A 25,358-nucleotide genomic window follows, 5' to 3' on the forward strand; every position below is an offset into this window, starting at 1 on the left:
CAGGTCCAACTGACTTTAAGTGAAGCTGAGGACATTTTTATCCCCGCGTACCTTTCAGTGAGGAGTTTCCATTTGTCTGTAACACTGTCGTCAGGTTGGCTTCCGAGCAGAATTATCAGCAGTAAAGATCTGGGACGGAATGGCAGTCTTAGCTCATATAGATAAATAAAGAGTTATTAAGCTTTTTTGTCTAAACAGCAGTTTTTTATGGGTTTTTAAAACAACTGACAATCGCCCTAAAAGTCAAGTTGGAGTGTGTATGTCAATGTCTGCCTCGCTAGCATCCAATTGTCCCAAGGTAATTTACACAGCGTCCTGTGCACGTCTCAATCAGCCATTGTAAATGTTGTAAAGAGCCACTAAACAGTTTTGTGGTGTTTGCTGTGCTGCTTGTCTTATCAGTAAGGCAGTTCCACTGATGGTTCTGGTTTGTATTGTGGATTCAAGATATACGGCCCTGCTCTGACACTGGTTCCTCCTGAGGTGTTCACGCCGTCTAGACGCTGCAATGAATGGAGATTCTTCCACACATCCAAGATTGTCCCTGATTGTCTTAATTTCTGCCCCTCACCCAGCATCGGTGCAGCGTCATGCAGGCTAATTATGCTGTTTTCAGATTTATGAATTTGTGCACAGCTGGATGATGGCTGCCTCTTCTTTTTGTTCTGCGTTCTGAAATCTGTTTTAACTTAGCTTCATCTTAGATTCTGGGTTTTTCCCCGAGAATTTGTTTGCGTTTCAGAACATTAACTTTACACACTCTTTGTTGTCATTGTGGACAGTAAGGAAGTTATGTCATGGAGGCGTCATAAAACTCAGCTCTGTTTGAAAATGCCAGATCTATGAACTTAAGAAAAAACAGAGCAGCCAAAGACACTTGAGTTTTTACTGCGTTATAAGCGAGTGCCAGATGCATGGCTTCAGATGCTTGTTGTTAGTTTTATGATGTCAGCTTTTGAGCTGCAGATACTTCAGCTGAGCGGGGAGAGGTACCGCCACAACATAATCTCTAGTTGGAAACCATTCGGGCTCTGGTGTTACTCTTCACCTGGTGGAGGCGTGGAAAGTTGGCCGGGGACTCGGTTTCCCTGTGACCTCCGTGCTCTTGCTGCCACCAGGTTTTGTTTTATGTCTTTCTGCATCAGGCACTTGAAGGTGGACAATTTGTTTAGGCAGCTGAAGATGGAGCTGTGCGAAGCCGAGGATTATGAGATTGCTGGGTGATTTGTGGGTTGGATCTTCTCAGAGCCCCAGCTCTAACATCCAACACTCGCTATGGTGTTAAATTATGATACCTAAACCATAAATATTCGGAATTAAGTCCCAAGAATGAATAGATTCTTTAGCTTTTGCAGAATCATGGTTTTGGCTTTCAAATGAATTCAGCTGCATGAATTTACGATCCCCCCCCAATGCCAGTTTGTCTTTAGGCTGTGTTGCAACAGACAAGATAGATATGATGATGTAGGATTTAGTAGAAAGTAGCATGAAAATACAAAAACTACATGAACTGAAAATAAGCAGCTCTACTTTTGAAAACAACCAGAGCTTGTCTTTTTTTTCTCCTTCCGTCAGTGGATGACTTTTTCCAACTAGCCCCACATTCCTTTGTGAAACTTATTGAGTCAGTGAAACTGTGGGGATTTTTTTCTTCCACTCTTACGCACACAGATTCACAGAGCGGTCTACATCTTTATAACGTATTCCAGACCGTCCTTTAATTCAAAATGTCTCTCGCCGAAACACATCAGACCAGAAATACATGTTCTCTCAGCTTAAAAAATTAACACTTTGATTTCAAGTTGACAAATTCGGTGCTCTTAACATTTTCAAGTAGTTGTATTGCATTAAGGTTCAGACTGTTTGACCTGTCCATATGGGCCCTTTAAACACAGGATGATGGGAAATGGCACTGTTCTGTGTTCCTTTGAACGCCGCTGTAGACGGCAGCTCTGAGAAGCTTCACCTTGAACTGATAAAAGCAATGAATTATCGCTTTGTTTATCCTGCTGCTCAAACTTGGAGTGCATTATCAAAGGACAGAGTGTATTTTTAAAATCTTGTAAATCTGGTGAATTTATGTCACCGTGACTTGGGGACCTTACCTTGGCCTTCTGGTTTCCATTGGGATTGAGGCTCTAGTCCCGTGGTCTGTAACTGTGAAGTATTGCAGGCAGGATTTAGCACGCTGACCCCTGGCTCTCAGAGGGGTGCTCATGGTCTTCCCAGGCTCAGGGGAGATGACCAGAGCATTAGGCCGGGACCCCTCCCTTTGCAGTGGTCTGCTTTCTAATCAAATGTGTCTGGGAGTGATTTGGTTTGAATACTGGTGGCCCGGTCGGATGTGATGGTGTGTGATTGACGGGCTGTGATGCAGAGCAGGATGTCGGCAGGGTGAAAATACCATTAATGTTATTGCTCATTTCTTAAAGTGGGGGTGGCCACACTGTTGGTGGAGGTTTGTCACCCTCATCCTCCCCCCCCCCCCCCCTCTTTATTCCCCCTGTTGCACTATGAATGCCCTCTCAACCTGAGCTTCACTCCAGTTACAAGCTTCTTCACTGATTCTGAACTTCACTGTTGCTCAGAGAGCTTCACACAAAAGTGAAGTTTTAACCGCTGATAATGACATCAGTTCACATTTCCTTGTTATGTTATAGCAGCTCTGCTACTGCCGTTGGTACAAAGGAAGAACAAAAACATCCCATCATTGTGTTTTATGGCCCATAATTGCGCGGTGGGAGGCTGTGCCCCCCAGGTCTCCTCCTAATGGCTGTTTGTGTGTTGTTTTAGTGGCAGATTTACATGTGGGAGGGACGTAGGGCGGGGATTTACAACCAGCAGTGCCCCTGACGGGCTTAGTGAGTGACTGGCCCTCTCCCTGTGTGTTCCAGGTGATAGTGCAGTCTGGACGCCAGCCCAGCGTTCTGCAGAAACTGTGTCAGCTGCCCTTCCAGTACTTCAGCCACCCACGCCTCATCCGAGTGCTCTTCCCCTCCCTCATCTCCGCCTGCTACAACAACTCCCACAACAAGGTCATCCTGCAGCAGGAGATGAGCTGTGTGCTGCTGGCCACATTCATTCAGGTAAATATGGGAACATGAGCCCATATGTGGCATCTGTTTGCACATAAATAAGTCATTATTTTTCACACAGATGCACACAGATTTCATGGTTGTAATACCATGGCCAAAACAAATAAAAGATGTACTAAATATCAAAAACAACATATGTGGCTTTATCCTTTTAAATAAAATGTCCAAACACAATAAATTATTTGCATGGGCTCAATAACAGTTGCTTCTCTGGAGCACGGTGCATGTGTAACAAGCAGGATTTTACAAAGATAAATGTTTTCCTTGACAGTGGATTTACCTGCCACCGGTTCAACTCTCAGTAAACAGCTTGTCTCCTTCATCTTCCTCTGACAACACGCCCCTCACCACTCTGCAACCACCACTGTTTAGACACCGATTAACTTCCATTCAAAGGGGGACAAGCTATTGTCATTTCTTTCAAACAAAGCAATAATGCATGGGGTCTTACCCCGCTGCCCTTAGTGTTGAGTTAACCCCAAGAACATTCCTCCAAGGTTTGATCCTAAATGTCTTTATCACTCATTATACCAAAGATATTAATTTTGAATAGTAAATTATAATGACAATTTCTGAAAAGTAAAAGTAAACCCTGCATTATACCGTTATAGTTGGAACTAATGCTTCTTATATTCTCCCCTAGGATTGTGCTACAAATGAGAAAGATTCAGACAACAAAATAAAGCACACAGGTAAGTTATTTTGATAAATATCAAATGCATAACCAAAAATGTTATATTGTATTCATTTTATATATTTGATGATACATGCCAAACAGGCATGTAGGTTTCCCATATTCTAATATTAAGATAAACGTATTTCTTTGTACATTTCTTTGTGATTAATGTCTTTTATTTGAATGAAATCCTGATTCTTGCTAGTTTTAATAGGTTGTCTGCCCAGTATAATGAAGCTGTTCTTCTCTGTGTGTGCAAAGTTTCCCAGCAGCTGGATTACTGTGAGTTGTCCAACCGCTTTCCAAGAGATCAGTGGGACTCGGCACTGCAGTTTTTTTTCAAGAAACAGGAAGAGTGATGGAGATGCACACTGTCCTCAAGATGGATAAGCGCAGTATAAACACTTCTAAAGAAACGTGAGATGTGAAATTGGTTACGTTTTTTTGTTCCTCACCTAAAGTCTGCACACTAGTTATATGTTCTCATATGTTCTTCAAACATTAAGATTGTGAAGCCTTATCCTCAGTGTGTGGCTGTGTTTTGATTTATTGGAAATCAGATTGGAGTTTATGAGAAATTTGCACAAAATGTATTGTTGTTCTTTGCAGTTAGAACACATGCACATCTTTTTCATTTAATGTCTAAACGACTCGTCTGTTTTCTCTTTGTTTCTGTTGTAGATAGAAATTGATGTGTTTTCCAAGCAGTTAAACCTGAAACATTTACTTATACTGTAATTTATAATATGCCAAGTGTTTTCATTAATACTGTTTGTGTTCATTATTGTATTTGTCTCATGTTTGAATGTGAATGGCCAGAATGTTATTTTGTTGTCTTCGTACATTAATGCCGGTTCAAAGTTACTGTACCTGGCCTGCCTTTATTACAAACTTGTGTTATGAGTTATATTTGTTATATTTCTCTGTTAGGAGGCACATGCAAATTAATATAATTTATTGACTTAATCATGCAAAATAAAAATATTATGGCTATGTATTGTTCTTTGATTTTACTGTGTGAACTGTACAAAGTGTATTTGACCATTGAGTTAAAAACTATTAAGACTCGGTGGTTGGTCTTGTATTTATGTATTTTATAACCCTCAATTAAATGAAAGAAGATGTCCTTATTTGGTCTATGATTTGATAGATACTTGCATACAAACAATGCTTTGTTTAATGTCAGAGAATGTGACTTCATCAAAAATGGTGTGAAATGTAAAAGGAGGCAGTCTTCCTCTGTACTTGCCTTGCACTGATTTATTGAAAGTAAATTGATTGGTGTATTTAACATATAGAGATTAGCAAAATAAGGCTTAAGAAATAAGATAGAAAATAACTCTAATTTAAAAAAAAAACTTGCCTTGCATTGCAGTGTGAAACCGCTGAAGCATTCATTCCAGCTTGCCCAGTTCAAATTTGAAGTCAGTGTTGATGTTAAATATGTGGAAGGTGTTGAAAATGAATATTCCTTACATGTTTAAATGTTGTGTTTTATTTTGAAATGTATAGTGAGCATATATAATGTAATATTTGGGGGCAGTTAGATAACCCTGTTAGGTAGCCTACGTTTCAAATTCACATTATCTTCTTAAATGTAGCTGTTTTAGAAGATATAATTATTAGCATGTCTTAAAGCCTTAACAGGATTTTGACTTTCAATGAGACTCTACTTCCTTCAACTGATAAAAGCCGATCCTCCCAAACAAATTGTTGAGGTGTAGTGTGTCAGTCCCGGCTTGACCTGCATGCTCTTTTGTCCAGCGGCTATTTGCCGGTCAGGATTCCTACTGGAATGAAAATAAACTGAAGACACGCCAGGATGCGTCCGCGGGCTGGGAGTCCCCTCTCGCGGCTGCGCGCTTTGTTTTGGGTCCATTCAGTGTATCCTGCAGGTGATGCCAGCAGCAGATAAGCGGCCCCGCTGCCTCTCCTCTGTCTAGACGTGTAACCATAAGCCCCAGGTCGGTATGATACTGTGACATTTGTCTAAATAAGAAACATTTGATCGTTGTATCACCATTACAGGAAAACCGCATTATGCATATTGATTTAAATGTTTGTTTTAACGCCATGATCTTCTATTTTATTTTGTAAGGAAGATGTTGTGATGATGCGTATTCATACCTCAGTCTGTCGCGTCTAATTCAGTGACCTATGACAGAGGGGCCAAAAGCTTAATAATATCTTGTCAGCCATCAGTCACTGATCCACTTGGCTCAGAAACTGAGCAGGCCTAAATATAAGCTGAGCTTCTTTACTGCCACCTCAGGGTTTGTGACCTGAAGCTGACAGAAGAGCATCCAAAAATGCTGAAATATAGCTTGAGTTTAAGTATTTATTTGTATACGTTTTAGCCCTTGTAAAATGTTGAATTGTAGTACAGAAGCTGGGAAGCTATTTCAACTCTAACCTCCAACTCAAACAGTGTCAAGCATTATAAGCAGCAGTTTCCATTGACCTTTAAAATGATTCATTTAGCCTATTTAAAAGAAATCTTCAGTTTTACGAAACAAATTGAATTTGCATGCAATCATCATTTGAAACTATGGTTTTATTGATAAGCTCGGGCTATGTCTGTCTTCATAATAAATAATAATAATAACTTATTTTCTGTTTCATTAATTTACAAGAGACGATATTGAAACTTACAAATCATGCACATCTACACAGTTTGTATAAACACAATGTAACCTTAGGACGTCCAATACAGGCTCACGTGTTTGAATCCCGTAAAATATTCACCACGCTTTGGCCAGTTCAGGTATTGGCATTATGGTAAAATGTCCCATAACTAGAAGCCCATTAAGTCCATCAACAGCCGTGTGTCCTGCCGAAGTGTCCTTGAGCAACACAATGAGCTTAAACGGTTAAATGTAAAGGGAATAGTCCTCCAATCCTCCGGTCGTCACATGAATGTATCCTGCAGCATAATCCATCCTGGTCCTTTAATTCGTTTTTCTTTGATTGAATGTCACAGAGGTCTCTGCGCGTCCCCATGCAGAGGACGCGGGTGCGCGCTCGGCGGCTCCAGCTGACCTCGAGGCCTCTTCACGTGTCCACGGGACTCGGCACCATGCTGTTCGGTGTGTCCGGTAACTGAGACGAGAGAGAGGTCACATCACTGCCCGAGGAGTTGCCCAGAGAGCCCGACTCAGAAAATGACACCTGCCAGAGGAAGTAACGGAAGTCAGGTCTAGTCAGATCAACAACAATACATATTTTACTTTCTTTTTTTAAACAGATTGTTGTATTCTCACTTGCCACACTCATGTGAATTTGCTCATGACCAGGACTTGTATTGAAGTTAGCCTTGTCTATATTTTCTTTACATTTATATGGTTTTCTTTTTTTTCACAAAATATCAGACCGATCTATCAAAACAAATATAGACTTTACCGTATCATCATATCAACTGACCTCACAGGAGTCCTACACATAGGCCTACAGCTTTTTTTATGGTTTGCACTTGAAATCAAAGGCGTCAATATTACTAAATTATCCAAGCATTGTTTTTAAACGAAATGAAGGACATCATCAGCGTTTCAAAACGTCTTAATTAAAGAAACAAGTTAAACAGTCTTATTTTTTAATTCAGTTTTAAAACTCTTCTATTTATTTTTCTGAATGTGAATTTAGCAGTCCCTTTGTATGATTTTAAACAGCCTATCATTTTATTTAATCAGAATGTGTTAAATGTAATCCCATACCAGCTGTTGGAAGGCGGGCTGGTCCAGGTCGCTCTGCAGGGCGAAGTCGCTGAGGGTCTTCCAGGGGGGCTGGTAGGTCTGCACCTCCACAGGATTCCCCTGCACGCTGTTGTCGTGCCGGATCGGACTGCCTGCCACCAGGGGGGTGCCTGTCATGCCCTGCAGGTTCTGCAAGAAGAACGAAAAACACTTAGTTCGCCCCAAATATTAGCCAATGATGCAGTCTGGTGTAAAGCCACTTCGGGTTAAATATGTTCTGCTCTGCAGCCACTACAGAAATAAATAGCATAATTTTTGACATTTAAGAATTATGAGCAAAAACAAACAAAAAATGCAGATAGGATGTAACTTCTTTGTTACAAGTAGGCCTATGTAGAAATGCATTCTAAAATCAGCCATTTGTATTTTACATTTTTTAAATGTTTTAATTTGCCTTTAAAATGGCATATCTAATTCTGCAGTAGTTAATATGATACAATGGATGTTGTTTCTTCCAATGTATGTAATGTACATTTATTTTCTATTTAAAAATAATTCACAATTTACCATTATTTTCTGATTTATGAAAAATAAAGGCTAAAACCTGTATATTTAAAATTAAAATTGTATATCAAATGACGTCAAAACAACAGTGTTTGTTTTACATGTTATTCTTATAGAGTCATATCCTTTCTCACAATTAACAGTCTGTGTTTATGTAGGATTTTTAAATATTCAATTAAATCAAATTGTTATCTATAACAACATAATCTTTTAAAAATGATTCCCTTCTTTAATTTATCCAGCAGAGGTGTGACAATAAGATTGCATATGTACATTATTCGGTTGCCTGATCATTCACACAACTTGTATTGAGTTTCCCATGTTTTTACCCAATTAATCACGTTTAGCTGGGCAATTTAACAGTATAGCCTTCAGAAAATAAAGCCTAATAAGCAGGAGTTGCCAAATACATTGGGTTGTGGAATAGCATAATAATTCAATAAAAAAAGAAAATGCATAACATTACTCACGGTTTTCTCGCTGTGGTGCTGTGATTGCAGATGCTTCATCAGGATGGTCCTCTTCTTGTCTTTGCAGCGCTTGTTCTGGAACCAGACCCGGATCACCCTGGGGCTCAGGCTGGTCATCTCCACCAGCTGCTCCTTCATCAGAGCGTCCGGTCGCGGGTTGGCGTTGTAGCAGGTCCGCAGGGTGTGGAGCTGCTTCTCGTTCAGCACCGTCCGGATCCGGGTCGTCTTCTCAGTCTTGTTGTGGCCGTGGTTCCGGTGATGAGGAGGATGCCGGACTGACACTGGTTCTGAAGGAAAATATTCTTTTGTATTAGATACTTAAAATAGTTAGAAAATAAATACAACAAAAATATAGAAACACGAAATTAAAGAAACAAATTACCATCTGCAATTATAGAAATATTAGCTTTTAAATGCCAAGCTATTATAAGACTACACCCATAAAACGTTGTAGGCCTACACAAACTGTAGCCTATATAGGCCTTCCATATGCAACAATACAGAGGATCTATATAGAAAATATAATAAATATATAAATAATTGTCATCATTTATGTCAGAACCAAAATTATAACACGTGATATGAAACATTAATGCCCAAACCAAATATTCTTTAGTGGACTTTCTTCAAAAAAACGTTTTCAACAAAGTTAAGCAGTAGAATAATAAAAATAATAATAGTAGCCTATTGCCAATAATAATAATAATATTACTAATAATGCACACGTGTAGGCCTTTCCAGGTGATTTTCGTACACTATTTGTGATTAATAATAAACGGTGTGTTTCCTACCGGAGATGTGCAATGGTCGGCTGTGGACGCTCCCCGGGCTCAGCGGGCTGCCTGCAGAGGCCCGCTCCACCAGCAAGCCGTGATCCGCCCGGCACAGAAGCTCATCGTCCCGCAGAGAGAACTCGTCCCCCGGCAGGAGGTGACGGCTGCACACCGAGCACCGAAAACACTCCATGTGATACACGTTATCCCGAGCTCTCATCACCAGGTCGCTGCTGCAGAAGCCCATGTTACACTTTGCACATTTGATGCCAAATAACCTGAAAAGGACCAAGGAGACTGTGTTGGTCTCATAGCCCTAAAAGTTGTTGAATTAAAGGAATCTGATTTCGATCTCTGCCCATTAACAAAAGCTTAAACAGCTGTGAACTTGACAGAAATAAATAATATTAATCGGAATGCCTGCAACACAAATCTAATTCAGGTCCAACATACACAATTTCATTAGCACACCATATTTGCAGTATTATTAAAGGTTAAAAAAGGTTTAATGACATATACACAGCTATAGTGAAGTTGTGCAATACACATATTAAGTCACAGATTCCTCCAACAATGCAACATAAATATTTAAAAAATACAAAAAGATCAGGAGTTTAGGAGTTTAGGAGTTTAATCAAGCATTATAGGATAATAATAATATTGAATTTCTTCTAAATTGCTCCCTTTAATCCCCAACTTTCTCTTTTCTTTTCTCTTTCTGAACATTATGTAAATGCTGCATTACCTTGCATAATCTCTTTTACAGTAAGTCTTTCCGTCCCGGACGAAGCAAGTGCAGGTCTCGTCCAGGTACTGGCTGCACTCTGCACACTTGAGGCAGGCTGCATGCCACTCCAGGTCCGGGGAGACTCTCAGGATGTACTGGTCGTGTATCTGACTTCCACAGCCCACACACATTGCGATTCCCGACTTCTCTGCGGAGGGGAAGGCGTTAATGCAACACTGTGCGCACTGTTTTAATCCCCATGACATCCCTGTTAAACCCCTTTTACCCCTTCACATTAGGGGGAAAAAATGCTGCGTGTGTCATATACATATGCTATGTGGGTATTTCCAGGAATATTACAGAATTATTATAGAAAGAGTCACAGGAGCTAAAAATATCACCAGTAACATACGGCATGTGTCACTTAAAACGCACGAACAGATACTATAAGTTTCTGTAATGATTGTTATATGAAAATTAGATTGATTTTTCGTTAAGACACCCAGTTGAACACGCCTAAGGTTCAGGTATTATCCTGCAAATGACGAAATTAATCGTGCAATTAATCTTCAAAGTCAAGAAACACGCCGGATGTGTCTTAAAAAGCATACTAAAAACTGACAACAGAACCCCAGAATGGCAGTAAAAGGAGGGAATGACGAGTAACTTACTTTTTGAATGATCCCCCATATCATCCAAGAAAGAAGTATTGAGCAGGATATCCACCATACAAGAGAAATAGCCCAGTGCAAGCCGACAGATGGAGGAGAAGAACGGCAGAGGAGACCGTCCCGTCCCTGGCTGGATGAGAAACTTGTATTCCTCCACCGAGAGGTGGGGAGAAAACAAAGATCATCGACCAGTGACGTCTGCAGACCTGGACCGCTGTTGGTCCAGGGAGAGGGTGCCATGCAAATCTCCTCCAGGACCCCTGCTCTTTTTTCATGTTGACTCTTTGGACTGGCTGGGAGAATTTTTGTTGTTGTTGTTTTTTTTGTTATCTTTTTGTCCAGCAGCCCTGCGACACATCTCTATTACTTTAAGAGCAATTTCGCCGTTTGTTGCTCACAGCATAATTTGTTATCGACTTACTGTAACATAACGTGTTAGTTATTGTTATTGTCTTATATCACGTTTTTTATAATAATAATATTTATTTATGGGCTCTTATTCGTGTTTTTTTATGGATCAACTTAGTATCCTATTTTTTTATTAGGCCTACTGTTTATTTTGTGAGTTTCTTAGTTTTAAAAGAATGGTCTTTATAAAAACATCATGAATTGATCCATCCCCAAATACATTGAAGACAATGTTTTACTGGTTAGGATTTAGTTTAGGACATAAATGATATAGATTGTAATATATTTGTATTATTATTATTATTATTATTATAGTTATTATTTTTTTGGTGGTGGGGGGGGGGGGGGGGGGGAATTGTTAATTGTTTAATGTAAAATCTTTTTAATCAATCTATTTGTTTTTGTTTTGTTTAACTGGCTTTAATTGATAACCAATAACCTCACCCTACTAGAGGGAGCCCTCTACTGGATGAAACTGAGATCTTGGGTCCACAGACCCGATCAATAAAAGGCACTAAGAAAAGGGTAGTTTTTTTTTGCCTATAGTCTACTTTATCGATAAATTAGTAAACCTTATTTGTATAATCTGATAATGATAACAATAATAAATAGCGGTCATATGGGCTGGTTTTTGTGTATTTTGGCTACTTGTTTCCTCTGCCTTTATCCCTAATTCACTCACGGTTTGCGTTTCAAGTCACTATTATATCTAACATACCAAAAAACCTTTCATTTAGGTAGGCTATTGTAAATAATTCTCTAGTAGCCTAATAATGATTGAATAAACATGTTTTAAGCCTAAGTGAAGGCCTTGTTTTTACAAAATGAAAATGTAATATTGGAAGATTTAAAAATGAAAATTATTGTAATTAAAAAGCTCACAGCACTCTTTGGGACATGGGCTTTATTGTGTTTATATGTTTATTGGTAGCCTAATTAAAAAATAAAATGTCTTTTTAATTTACACTTTAGCAATGTTTTTATTTTTTAACCTGACCGGAAGTGTGTCTTAATCTCGCGACAACTCGTTGGAAACGTCAGATCACCTTTAACACAGTTTTGTTCCTGCAGCAGCACTGAGGAGCATCTGAAGGGTCCAAGATGAACAGAGCTTTCAACAGAACAAGTCTAAAACAGCTGGTAAGAGTATGACAGTTATACATTTATAACTTACACATATATTGTATTGATCTATCAACTTTAAACAGACAAAGATCTTGAAACATGCCACTCTGCTTGCTTGTTATTTTGCAGTCACTGCTAGCTTGCTAGCTAATTAACACATTACGCAAAACATGTTTGTCTCTCAAACGGTGGTTTTATTTTATATACGTGTGTGACAGCGTTGTTTGACTTATTCTGACAACAACATTGCATAAACCTTGTAAAATCTTAATTATATAAACGAGCTTTCTGTGTTGAGCTAGCGCTAGCTGGTGTTAGCATAGCTACTCTCGCAGTTATGAAACCTGTCGATAAACAGCAGTTACGAAAGGGTTCAACTGTCATTGACGCAGTAGGGATCGTTGATACCAGATTTAATGCAATCTCAATGAGACATATATCAATATTGAATAGGTTTATAGAGAATTTCGTATGTGTTACTTTTTAGGTTTTTTCTTGTTGTGTAACTTCATTTGAATGACCTTCATAAAGTGAGTGTCCTGTCCAGATGAGGCTGGTACTATCCCGTTTTACTTCGACAGTCTGCAGCTGTAGACTGGCACTACAATAATATATATACAATTAATCACAGGACTGGTTGATATTACAATACAAACAAATGAATACATGTGGACACAATGATTAAGCAGTACAGAGGACATTACTTTTAATATTTAAATAATACATTATCAAAAATATTTCTATTAAGAAAAACATGTTTTCATTTGTTAACCCTAATTAATTGTTCAACTCTAGTCTGGTCCATTTTTATGAACAATTTTGCATGTGTGTACAGTATGCGTCTTAAATAAGGCAGTACCATTTCATCTTTGGTTCAGCTAATGGGGAATATATGAAATGAAATGAAATGTTGCCCCTTTTCTCCAACAGACTGGTGTCCTCCAAAGGTTTCAAAGCACCTTGGTGGTCGCAGAGCACAACAATGACACGCTGACCCCGATTACACTAAATGCCATCACTGCTGCCAGTAAGCTGGGCGGAGAGGTAACCTGTCTGGTGGCTGGAACAAACTGTGCCCAGGTAGGCAAAGCTTTGTTTATTGACTGGCTTAAGGATCAAGAAACCTTTTGTATTTGAAATCATTTGGACGTTCACCAAACTGCAGTAATATAGTAATGCAAAAAACATTCTGATAAATAAAGACACCGTATAGTAAATAATTTATAAAGTGCATGTTGAACATGCTTAAAGAGAAGAAGATAATATAGAGCAAGGAAATATAGATACATCAGATTTTCTGTGTTTTCAGGTTGTAGAGCAAGTGAGCAAAGTACAAGGTGTGCAGAAGATTCTGGTTGCCCAACATGACTCGTACAAAGGTTCCCTGCCAGGTATGTAACAAACAAGAAACTTGATGCCTACTGTTTATTCAACCTCACAGAGCTAAATATATATTACACATTTCTGTTGTTGTTTTGCGCAACAAGCTGCTTCATATTTGCACTCTGACTTATTCACAGCTAGATGATGTAGTGCTTGGCTTGCTCAAGGGCATCTTGGCAGTAGTTACCAAGGGAGAGGAGACCCGTGCTCATATGTTAAAGCTGGACTGTACTGGCACCGCTGCGGTCAAAGGCACCTGATACGTGATTTAGTGTCAGCTGTCTGGTTTTCTTTTCTTCCTCAGAGGAGTTAACTCCACTTATCCTGCAAACACAGAAGCAATTCAATTTCACCCACATCTGTGCTGGAGCATCTGCCTTCGGAAAGGTAAGACAAGGACAAGGACAGTACCTGCATATCTTAGTTTTGAAAAGCTTAAATCAATGTTCTTCTCTTATTGCCCAGTCAAGATGAGCTTCTGTTCTACAAAAAAAAAGAGAGCCTCTGCTTTAAATATGCTAATTTCGCAAAGATATCCTCCATTCCAAAAAAACTGTCCGTTCATCTAACTTCCATTAAGTCTCCAACCAGTTTGATCAGTGCGTACTTCCCTGCTTACTCACCCTTTTGTTCTGCAGAACCTGCTCCCCAGAGTGGCTGCCAAGTTGGATGTTGCTCCAATTTCAGATATCATTGAGATCAAGTCTCCAGACACCTTTGTCAGAGCCATTTATGCTGGTAAGACCTTTCATAATGGTAAAGAACTAACACATGTTTTGTGTAACCTTGACATGCGACATGTTAGCTGGATTTGATACAGCCTTGATATGACACAAATAAGCTCGAAAGGCTTTCATTGATTATTTGTTGGTGCTTCTACTATCTTGATTTATATAGGAAATGCTCTCTGCACTGTGAAATGCAATGAGTCGATCAAGATCTTCACCGTCAGAGGGACATCCTTTGAGGCCGCTTCAACAGAGGGAGGAAGTGCTACATCTGCAGATGGTACCGTAACTTATAGATTCACTCGCAGACCTCTGAGACATTCATGTAAAGAAATGATTGTTATGAATGTTGAAGTATTGCTATAGGTTTCATTTTGATTTAAAAATGATTAAAAAGATACAGGAACTACAAATGTTATTTTTTTTTCTCATTACAATATATATATTTTAATACAGCGTTCCTCATCGTCATTTCTGATACTTGTATCCCTTAACAGTAGTTACCTGTCCTCCTCCCGCTGGAGTTTCTGAGTGGCTGGAGCAGTGTCTGACAAAGAACGACCGTCCAGATCTGACCAGCGCCAAAGTTGTGGTGTCAGGAGGTGGGAATCTGAAAAAGCAACGTCTCCATTTGTTTGCAAAGCCACTTTCTGTGATGGCGTTACAAAGTAGACTCATGGTGTGTTTCTTTCCCAGGACGGGGCTTGAAGAGTGGGGATAACTTCCAGCTGCTTTATGACCTTGCTGACAAGATGAATGCTGCAGGTAAAAGGGGTTTTCATTTTGTGTTATTAATTAGTTTTCAGTAAATGTAAGTTTTAACTGCATATTATTCCTATTCCAGTTGGTGCATCCAGAGCAGCAGTGGATGCTGGGTATGTTCCCAATGACATGCAGGTTGGACAGACGGGCAAGATAGTAGCGCCGGTAAGTTATTATTTCCCCGAAGTGCTTATTCAAATGTATTCCTCTTGTACAGCATGCCAAGAAAAATAATCCACAGTATATTTTTAAATAACAAAATATGAAGTCACCTTTTTACAATCATGTTAAAAGGCAGGAAACACTTGAACTCAGGTCAGAGTGGACAAATGTGTCCTGCTTAAGACAAATGCCTTTTTGCCTTCACACGGCACGCTTGCAATTCAGTATGAACAGGGTTGCTGCTCTGCCCTTTTTAAAAGGTTAACTTCCCATTATGCGATACAGCCGGGTTACCCTAGCTCTGATTATCCACACATTAGGCCCTGGAAAATGTACTTGATGGCACATTTAGAGCCCTAACTGATTTAGCTGCTCCATTACAGCAGAGTGCACAGGATGCCTGCTCAGAGACTCAGACCGGGCGAGACTGCACAAATTAGATTTTTCAAATGTTATGACAAGCTGGTTGAATTCGGCTAAATTGAATAAATGTCTTTTATAATCTTGTTTAATTTCTCAAAAGGATTCACATTTGTGCATATAAGATCGTCTCCTCTTCAGATTCAAGTAGAATTTATCAATAAACTAGTGATGTTAGAGGGTACATCTTCCGATTCGTTGTCATTTCTGTAGTCATAAGACACTATTGTGTTGAAACACTGATGCTCTGCTCTTCTGAGGTTTCAGCTGCAACATTAAATAAGCACTGAAATATTAATATGGCAGAGATGGTTTTCCCAGTGAGTTTAGGGGAGATATGGGGACGGCTGACCCTTTGCACACCCGCCCCAGCTCTGACCCTCCGATAGATTACACAGCGTGGTCATTAACCCGTCCGTCAGCTCTGAGATGAACCTTTCCCAGAGGCCAGAGATCCCACTCCATGTCTACAAGCGAGTAAAACTAGTTTGGTTGTGTTCTGTTCGTGTCCTCAGGAGCTGTACATTGCTGTCGGTATCTCTGGAGCTATTCAACACCTGGCTGGAATGAAAGATAGCAAGGTAAAGTCACTGGAGCCACATGTTCCCCAACCTCCCATTTCTTACCACTTCTTCCTATGCTTTTTCCTTTGATCTGCTTTTCCCCCCATTTATTTAACCCAGACGTTTGATGTAGACTTTCTGAAAACGAATGATATCAAATAGCCTAAATTCCTTGATCGATCACAGACATTCGTCAGAATTTGTAAAAGCAGATGTAGCCTTGCTCCAAAGGAATTGTTATTGCATAGGGTAATTTAAAGTAAATGTCACACAACAATGAGTACGGCAGCAGCACAGCATCAAACATAACTCTGGTTGTCATACCCTTTAATATGATGTCCAATGTTGGGCTGTTTTGATAAAAATTGAATATATTTATTAAGTAATATTTGTTCTTATGCTTTAACTTTGGACCATCATGTTGTTAATCCTGTTTTTTCTTTTTCTTCAGACTATTGTTGCCATCAACAAGGACCCAGAGGCTCCCATTTTCCAGGTGGCTGACCTTGGTTTGGTCGCTGATCTTTTCAAGGTAAAGGAGATTGATACTGCTGCAGTAATGTCACTAGGATCTAACATTAGGAAACAACGGTCAAAACAGCTTACGCACCTTCTGCCACGACTTACTGTGTTTTGATTGCCAAAAGTGACAGAGGGTATTACAGTTGCTTTCTCACTGATACATTTAGCAGGATGCCTTATTCAACCCCTAAACTGTTGAATTATTAAGTTCTTGAATTGATCAGAGAACAGTCTGCTTGAAGATGAAAACAAATAGCCCCTCAGAAGCTATAAAAAGTGATCGATAGTTAGTCAGAAGATGGCTTTAGTTTTGTATTCAGCTTCTACCTGCCAGACATTTCACACGCTTAGTAGCTTTCTTGTATGCAGCTGGTTCTTGAGGATAGTGAGCCAGGAGTGTTGGCAACACCAACTGGAGTCCAGTGCTGCTTGTGAAAGCTAGCAGGTCATGTCATGTTTTATTTATCCCCTCAGCATCATGAGCAGCACAGGTGTCCTGACAAACTCTGTAGAAGTGATTAGTAATAATAGCTAGTGGCAGCAGAGTTGTGACCTACTGGGTGAGATCAGCTTACATGTGATCACTCCTCGGCTGATTAAAATGGATGGGCTCTCTACTTTTCCCCCCAAACAGACAATTGATACTTCAGACAACTCAGACAGGGACTGATGATTCAGTTCTGAAGCTGCTCCACTCACAAGCAGAGACATTTGAATAATTGTATACTTATATTGTTTACTTTGAAAGGCTTTTTGAATTTGTCTTGCTTCAAACAGCATGTTCATTTATGGGCCAGATGCCTCCGCTGCAAAGTCTTGCTCTGCATTTGTCAACCTTGCAAACGCTGAGATAAATGTTTGAAGCCGCTAGATAAATCTCAGATGAAAGTCAGTGTGCTGCTCATGTATACCGTTAGTATAAAAGTGCATGATGGTTTGTTTAATAAAGTCATAAATCTTGTATCGCTGAATACGCTGGGGATGAAAATGGCAGGTGCTGGAGAACATTTATCCCCACATGTGAAGCCTGGCTATATCTCAACTGGTCTCAGCAGTTGTTAATTCAGAACAGAAGTGTATAACAATGCCTAAAATATGTCAACAGTGTTATCAAGTTTACTTTACAAGTCATTGGTTTTAAAGTACAGCGGAACAATTACACACATTGTATTGGACTTTTCAGCACTGTAGCGAGCTCCAGCAGTAAAACACTTTACAGAAAGAATCCCAGGTTTTCTCCTGCCATAATATCAAGGTAAATGTTTGTTAAAATATTATATTTAAGCCTCTGCTCTTTTTTCTCTTCAGGCTGTCCCTGAGATGACTAAAGCTCTGGACAAGTGAGGAGGAACCGGTCAGACTTCCATCACATAGCCACTGCCTTAACAAATACCTGAAGTTGTGAGTGTTTGCATTCAGAAAAAGACTTTCACCATCTTCCCTCTGACTGGCAACAGACACAAATTATCAGTATAGAAATAAATGCCAGTTTTTATCGATAATATACATGTGTTTAATATCAACAAATAAGCTTGTACTGACCTTGGGGCGGTGTCTGATGCCATTGGTAGTACAAATGTTGTAATTTGTATTTAATTCTCTGGTACAGCAAAGGACATCTTTGGGAACGCTTGCCTCTCTGACGTACTGTAAGATGTAGCGCTTCATGCTAGCCTAGAGGATGTGTACTCAATGAGATGCTTTTGGAAAATAATGTATTAAATTGACAACTAATAACTTTTCGTCATGTTTTTGTCTTTATTGGATTCATTTTGCAATGCCCTCTCCCCACGATCAAGATAGAAAAGGCCTGTTGACAGTACAATAAACAGGGTTGGTTTTAATATTTAAGAGGCAAATCTTGAAGGTTCATGCTATAATTTTCATGTGGCTCCACTTCAAGTCTTTCACAATGTTTGGCTGTGATAAACCCATTCTAAAATATGTATACAGCTTCCAAACATTTGAATCATAAAACACTTTCGACCTAAATGATATGAAACCTGTCATTTGCAGGTAGCTTTATAATGCATTTGGTGCTTGTGGGACATGCTGTAGTTTGAACCCAGTCATGGTACCTGGATAAAAACGGAATCACTTGAATGACCCACCAGTCAAAATTTGCCACACTCCCAGAATTTAGATACAAATGTTGACTAATATAGAAAGACAAAGATTAGAAATAAGCTGAGACTTATCCAATGTACCCTGCATCAGTCCCATGAAAGAGGGCTGTTCTTTGTGAGTTTGGAGACACTAGACTGACTATCAAAACAGCTGATACACTTGCACATACATCCATGCCTCCTAGCTTACAGGAAGTGTTTCACAGTCCGTGGCTCTCCAATACATGAACCCATGTGTTCAACACCTTCAATTCCTGCAAAGTGTATCTGAGAAACTAAAGCTCCTCACTGGTTTCACTTCCTGCAAATCAAACCACATCAAAAGCCAGATTTCTTTTTTCTGCATGGACCAGTTGTCGGAAAATGTCGGGCTTGAGCCCTGCTGCTGGTTTCTTTTGGTAAAATATTTCATAAAACTCAAAACGTGTTTCTGTGAGTGTCAATTCCTGATAAGTGGTGCCTGATAACGACTCGCGTCCTCCAGTGTTTCATGTTTTTGTGCTGTTCTGGCAGGCTCATCCTCTCAGTCCCAACAGTACAAAGAGGATGATTGACAAACTGTTTATATGCCAGTGACTCCCAACAACACCGGAGTTAAGCTGAGCGTTTTAAAATCGAGTCCTGTGAAGCTGCACACGTCAGGCGTAGTTCTATGTCTCTGACAGGCGGTGGACCGGAGTGTCTACCTTCTCCATCATCCTGTACTTCTCCTCCAGAAGATGCTCGTTGCCCTGCAGGTGGATGAGGGGCTTGGAGTGCAGCCCCACCCGGCTCTCCTGGTTCCTCTTGTTGTAGATGTTGAGCCTGTGCTCCAGCTCGGGGCTGGTTTTGGTGGAGCCTGTGGGGCTGGGCGGTTTAAGGTTGACAGGGTCCAGGCCTTTCTGGGCGAGGCAGGAGTTCTCGGTCAGAGAGGAGAGCAGCTCCTGCATCACAGCGCTGGGGGTCCCTCGCGGCTGAGGGCCCAGGGCCAGAGGGCTGCTGTAGGGTGGCGGGTAGCAGCGCTGGTCGCTGTAATCCGTGGAGGTGGAGGCCTCCCTCACCGTGGAGCTGCAGTCCGTGGTGGAGCCCAGCGTGTGGCTGCTGACGCTGTGCTGCCGGGCGCTGAAGCTGCTGCGGGACACCGTGGTGGTGGAGGCTTCGCTCACAGAGCTGCCGGTGCGCTGCAGGCGGCTGGACGGCACCGCGTCCACGCTCACCAGAGAGGAGGGGAGCTGGCTGTGGTTGTTCGGCAGGTGCACATCTATGGCTGCTGTCGTGATGACACGCGCTGGGTCTGGGATCCCCATGTCTGCAGAAAGAGCACATAATGCAGAGGGCAGTGAAATACTGTTACATAGGATGGAACAACAACATTAAGCAGGATCTCGTTTCTGCTCACCGCTGCTTTGCTCACTGTAGTACTGGCTGATGTAGTTGTTCATGTCATCTTGACCATGGTGATCTGAAAAGAATAAAAGTAGCCACTTAATCCTTCACAGATATAATGAAAGTGTGAATTTAGAAGTTCATTGTAGGTTTATTCACAGTTTGAAATAGTTATAACCCTTCCAACTTAGTTATCTTGAAAAAATGAAAAGCAGCAACATAACTTTACTTTCTCTAATTATTTAATAAATGGTTTATTAGTTTATTATACAATATACTGTTTTTAAAGGTATTCATTTTATAATTATATAAAGAAGAAAATAATGGGCATTTTTGCTTGTTAAACCAAAAAATAAATGTTCAATAATTAAAATAAAAGACATGACCTATTAATAATAATCAACAAATTGTTTAAGTGTTAATGAAATGCATTTGTTGTGGATGAGGTCCACAGATACTAAATCAGACCAAGTGTTTAGATAAAGTGCTGTCCAAGGATCCGCAGGACTGTTGCCATATATTCATTTATGTATTGGTTTCACATATTAATGTTATGACTGTCCCAAGAGGGAGCACTCATTATTCAGCCTTTAGTGGGACAGGGACCATCTCCAGATGATCAATACCATATGAGTAGGCCTATATGAGGAGAGGCTCAGATGTAAGGCAGGTCCCACGATGATTTAGCTTTGATAAAGGAAAACCTCAGTGTTCCGAGCCCTGACAGCGATTTGTTGACTAAGTCATGTAACTTATGACTTTATGAAAGCTTTATAGTTAATTGCGGTGCGGGAGCGGAAATTTCGATTCGTAGACAAATGTTTTTGAAAAGAGGGCACCAATTAATAAACACACTACGCTCCAGCATGCAGCTTAAGAGGATTTGTTTAATGGTTAAAGAAGCAGCAAGGATATGCTGTGCTTTTAGACATATGTTACTAGACTAGCATACGTTACAATCCTTTAATATATCTTTAGTATTGTGTTATGTCGGAAAGAGTTTTGCTGCTCAGGATGAGGGAGGATTTTCGAGTTTTTTATTTTTCAACATAGACCATGCATTTAAATCTGCAACCTTCAAACATGGGGTCTTGCATTTAAATTCGGTATTGATGAAATTCATAAAAATGTAATAACGTCTTGTTAATTCTATTTCTTTCAGCTGTCACATTTTTCAGCTGTCCCCTGCCACATAACTCAAAGTTATGTTCCAAAAAAGACACACAGCGCACAATAAAAACAAAAATTGAATTATTGTATTATTTGCTTCTTCTAATTTTTTATAGACAGCGCAACATATCGATAATGGGAATTATTTAAGCTGTGATAATTGAGCAGTGAATATCTAAAATTGGGACAGCCTCACTCCCAACATGACCCAACTGTTTCAAGCCTCTCTTGCATTGAAAGCCCCCCCAACTCTTGTGCACAGAGGTTTTTGAAAGCCTGTAACAATGAAGTCAGGTGTTCCAGACGGTTACCTGCAGCCCCCCCGGGCTCTCTAGCTTTAGCTGGCCCGTGATGCTCGGAGGCCCCAGGGGCCAGGCCGTCCATCTCCTGGAAACTGCTGCTCTGTTTACCCCACATGTGGTGGATCTGCATGGCCGCTTCACGCTCTGCCACCAGATCCAGGTCCTGCTGCGCCAGGTGGGCCCTCAGCTGCCGGATTTCAAACTGAAGAGACAGAGAGACAAATGGCAGAACTGGAGGAAACTCTTCATAGTCGGTTTAACACTTACAACGTACTGTATATTCTACTAATTTCACATGTTTATGTCAAAGCTTGTTGTTTGTTATGAGGTTGCTTTACTTGCACCGCAGTTAACCTTCACGTATACGGTACAACAAGTTTATGCCAACCTCTTATTTCTAACCTCTAACATTTTGCAGTTTAACTTACAGGCATACAGACACTATTCTCTTCCTCTGGGCTGACAACTGAGAATAAAGAGCACTCTTATAAAGTTAAACCTGCAAATGCCTTGCAAACAATATTAGGATCATCATTATTACATTGTGAAGTAGTCAATACATTGAGATAATGCACAGTGCTGGCTATCTGATATCCATCAGACTTCTGTAAAAGTATTATCTGGTGATAATATGGGATACAATTTGAAGAGCATCTTTTTATGGCTTTTTGAGTACAATTTATTTCTTGCATAGCGATCTGCTGCCCTCTGCTGGTGAAAAGCAGCTATATATTATAGACGGAAAGCAGTAAATATACTTGAGAGAGATAGGAGCACATACTGCCTGTTCCTGGCAGATCTGGGTTAGACGGTCAAGCTGTTCGTCCCTCACCGCCTTTGCCTTCTCATACTGCTGGATCTCCAGCTCCATCTCCACCTTCACTTGCAGCACATAGGCTAAAAATAAATAGGACATATAATAGTTTACTACTGATAAAAGTGTCATCTTGTGTCAGTTGATCATCTTAATTACAGATAAACAGTTTATTATTTCTTCCTCTCAAAGCAGATCTTGTCACATTTTTGCACACTCTACCAAAACGTAGGTGGATAAAATAACAAATGCTTTAACATAGTAAAGCATCAATTCAATTCAGATGTTTTGAGGTTGTTTTAGAACCGGTGCTTATTCTATGCTAAGCTTTTAGGCATTCATTGTAAGTGTTGTATTGTGTGTGTTTATCAACACGCACTGCACTATATCAAAAAAACCACAAGGGGGAGCAACACTGATACAAAGACAAATAATTCTTCCTAATAAATACTCTGTGTGCACCTTTAGGATAAAGTCATTTGAAGCTTGAGCTCCAAAACAACAAATTATGTCATACCAGGTGAAAAATAAAGCCACAAAACAAACATTGAGACGAGAACCTCCAGATTGAATGTATCCGATACCGCAGAGAGCACACTGCAGTATCTATCTGTGTGACCTGACAGTTAAGGACAGGATGCAGAGGACACCCCCCCCCCTCTCAGCCTCACCATCAATGATCCTCTTCACCCTCCAGATGCGCAGTGTGATGATCAGACCAATAGCATCCCAGGGGCTGCTGGGGCCGTTGGCCACTGTGGAGGCCACCATGGGGGCCAGAGAGAGGGACGATGACAGCTCCATCAAACACCGGAGAACACACACACACACACACACACACACACACACACACACACACACACACACACACACACACACACACCACACACACACACACACACACACACACACACACACACACACACACACACACACACACACACACACACACACACACACACACACACACACACACACCACACACACACACACACACACACACACACACACACACACACACACACACACACACACACACACACACACACACACACACACACACACACACACACACACACACACACACACACCACACACACACCACACACACACACACACACACACACACAACACACACACACACACACACACACACACACACACACACACACACACACACACACACACACACACACACACACACACACACACACACACACCTCAGTGGTATGACATTGAGGAAATGACACTGCAGTGAAAGGGGTCCAGAGTAACAGGACTAATGGCATCCATGGGAGCTTACCTCTACTTTGTTCTCTATGTAATCCCATATCCCCAGCACCACGATCCTGAACACTGTCTGAAACACACAGATGGAGGCAGAGACAGGTTACACACACGGGGAGACTGGCTGAGGCAGAGCATGCTGGGTAGTAATTCAGCATAATAAACCTGACACTCCTAGTTAATGGCATTTGCAGTTGTGATTAAGATTTCTCTCATCCCTCCACGGTAATTCATCAATGACATCTTATTCATCACAGGCAGTGTGATAGGGGTTCATCCAAACAATTAAAGACATTGCATTTAGCTTATTCTGTGGACGCAGCAGGGGCTGCAGAGGGTGAATAACTCTCCCTTTGTCGATGTGCCTCTTCTGCCTCTCTGAGCCTTCGTCCTTATTTCAGGTTTGCAGTGGAGCAGAAACCAGCCGGCCTGCTGTTTGTACTCTTTCTATGCATCATTGTCGGGGGGTTGCTGTTTTATTGATAAGTAAAACTTCAGCTACACACAAGTTAGCAGTGGGGTGGTCAAGTGTAGGAAACTAAGATGAATGTGGCTCGCTGTAAAGAAAATGGAAATCAATAGACACCTGAGGCCTTACAATTATTTAAAACTAGGAGCACCGAAAAGCTCCATCTGCATTTTAAAGTGTTTGTGCGGCTGATCAATGGACTAACCTGAGGGGGAGCAACTGTGCCGGCTTTAACAACACCAGATAAACAAGTTTTATTTCACAATACTGAAGTAGATCTTTGTTGAGTGATTTCGCAGTACACTTTTAATGTATCCATTCCCGAGGTCACCTCTACCAATCAGAATCTGATCAAGCTGTGACACAGGACACGGGGCGTTTCATGCTGTTGTTAGTATTATAATGAGGATCTGTCGGTGTACTTCACTGGCCCCACATACTGCACAATTTAGCATTAATGGACAGGTCGCTGCATCAGCTGTAAGTGAGACTGTTTTTGTGTTGAGCAGAGGAAAGATGGAGACTCACCTCGGTGAAGAACACGGAGAGAATGGCCAGACTGATCCAGTGGATGATGCTGGCAAACTGGAATGCATTATTAACTGTAGGGAGAAAACAGAAGAACATATTTTTAAAAAACGTTTCCTGTTTCTGTTTAAGAAATGCGTGCGAGCGGTTACCTGCTGCGAAACGTTAAGAGGGTGTTGCAAAGTGGTAAAAATGAGCACATTTCAGCACACAGATACATAAAAGCGCAGGCAAAGGCATTAAGCAGCATCATAAATATGAATTCAACATATACACGCATGTGTCTGTATCTTCCCGTTTATTCATCAGGCTAATTGTGGACAGCCTGTAACAGCGCTCGGCTGTCAGCTGAGGCCTTTCTCTTCACGCGCGACTTCTCCTCCCATCTGTCTTTGTTTGCCGTGTTCAGTGATCTGTCTATCTGTCCGTTTATCTTCCTCAAGTCCTCCCCACATTCATCCGCCAGCCAACTCTGTATAGTCTGATTTCTTTGTCCACTAATCTCCCGTCACGCATTTGTCTTACTTTTCCTTTGTCTGCCCTGTGTAGTCAGTCAGTC

The 25,358-nt window shown here is 40.8% G+C and overlaps 4 protein-coding genes across 6 annotated transcripts in view; 2 read left to right on the forward strand and 2 right to left on the reverse strand.

Annotated features, from left to right (window-relative positions):
- scaper (S-phase cyclin A-associated protein in the ER) overlaps positions 1 to 4,901 on the forward strand; it is a 61,968-nt gene extending 57,067 nt beyond the window's left edge. The window contains 3 exon segments of the mRNA XM_034233601.1: positions 2,895 to 3,086; positions 3,739 to 3,787; positions 4,033 to 4,901. Of these exon segments, the coding sequence (XP_034089492.1) occupies positions 2,895 to 3,086; positions 3,739 to 3,787; positions 4,033 to 4,130 (339 nt within the window). The 3' untranslated portion in view covers positions 4,131 to 4,901.
- A 1,194-nt stretch (positions 4,902 to 6,095) lies between these two features.
- isl2a (ISL LIM homeobox 2a) lies at positions 6,096 to 10,925 on the reverse strand. 3 transcript variants are annotated; one of them, XM_034233608.1, is made up of 6 exons: positions 10,666 to 10,925; positions 10,013 to 10,202; positions 9,286 to 9,497; positions 8,495 to 8,781; positions 7,482 to 7,649; positions 6,096 to 6,939 (listed from the first exon to the last, which is right to left on the reverse strand). In XM_034233608.1, exons 1-6 carry the CDS (start codon positions 10,721 to 10,723, stop codon positions 6,823 to 6,825), a joined length of 1,032 nt encoding a protein of 343 aa, XP_034089499.1. In that variant the 5' UTR covers positions 10,724 to 10,925; the 3' UTR covers positions 6,096 to 6,822. The 3 variants fall into 3 exon arrangements, with proteins under 3 accessions (XP_034089499.1, XP_034089498.1, XP_034089497.1); XM_034233607.1 differs by having other exon boundaries at positions 9,286 to 9,500; positions 10,666 to 10,924; XM_034233606.1 differs by having other exon boundaries at positions 9,286 to 9,545; positions 10,666 to 10,924.
- A 1,154-nt stretch (positions 10,926 to 12,079) lies between these two features.
- etfa (electron transfer flavoprotein subunit alpha) lies at positions 12,080 to 18,475 on the forward strand. Its single transcript, XM_034233625.1, has 12 exons — positions 12,080 to 12,213; positions 13,129 to 13,278; positions 13,508 to 13,589; positions 13,886 to 13,968; positions 14,220 to 14,319; positions 14,479 to 14,589; positions 14,807 to 14,911; positions 15,006 to 15,074; positions 15,154 to 15,236; positions 16,169 to 16,234; positions 16,668 to 16,748; positions 18,047 to 18,475. The coding sequence occupies exons 1-12, from the start codon at positions 12,175 to 12,177 to the stop codon at positions 18,080 to 18,082; spliced, it is 1,005 nt and encodes a 334-aa protein (XP_034089516.1). The 5' UTR covers positions 12,080 to 12,174; the 3' UTR covers positions 18,083 to 18,475.
- A 737-nt stretch (positions 18,476 to 19,212) lies between these two features.
- Positions 19,213 to 25,358, reverse strand: part of tmem266 (transmembrane protein 266) — a 28,782-nt gene continuing 22,636 nt past the window's right edge. The window contains 8 exon segments of the mRNA XM_034233624.1: positions 19,213 to 20,152; positions 20,243 to 20,305; positions 21,711 to 21,903; positions 22,483 to 22,598; positions 23,187 to 23,301; positions 23,303 to 23,327; positions 23,820 to 23,875; positions 24,800 to 24,873. Coding sequence (XP_034089515.1) covers positions 19,515 to 20,152; positions 20,243 to 20,305; positions 21,711 to 21,903; positions 22,483 to 22,598; positions 23,187 to 23,301; positions 23,303 to 23,327; positions 23,820 to 23,875; positions 24,800 to 24,873 — 1,280 coding nt within the window. The 3' untranslated portion in view covers positions 19,213 to 19,514.

Source organism: Gymnodraco acuticeps, unplaced genomic scaffold (assembly GCF_902827175.1).
Source record: "Gymnodraco acuticeps unplaced genomic scaffold, fGymAcu1.1, whole genome shotgun sequence".
NCBI lineage: Eukaryota > Metazoa > Chordata > Actinopteri > Perciformes > Bathydraconidae > Gymnodraco > Gymnodraco acuticeps.

Excerpts from the sequence above, each read along its gene's own strand:
- isl2a (XM_034233606.1), bottom strand. The coding sequence starts at position 10,723 with ATGGTGGATATCCTGCTCAATACTTCTTTCTTGGATGATATGGGGGAT. Across the intron at positions 10,203-10,665 it reads TATGGGGGATCATTCAAAAA|AGAAGTCGGGAATCGCAATG; the intron begins GTAAGTTACTCG and ends TCCCCTCCGCAG. Across the intron at positions 6,940-7,481 it reads AGCCCGCCTTCCAACAGCTG|GTGTCATTTTCTGAGTCGGG; the intron begins GTATGGGATTAC and ends TTCCTCTGGCAG.
- etfa (XM_034233625.1), top strand. The coding sequence starts at position 12,175 with ATGAACAGAGCTTTCAACAGAACAAGTCTAAAACAGCTG. Across the intron at positions 14,590-14,806 it reads AAGTGCTACATCTGCAGATG|TAGTTACCTGTCCTCCTCCC; the intron begins GTACCGTAACTT and ends ATCCCTTAACAG. Across the intron at positions 15,237-16,168 it reads CGGGCAAGATAGTAGCGCCG|GAGCTGTACATTGCTGTCGG; the intron begins GTAAGTTATTAT and ends TCGTGTCCTCAG.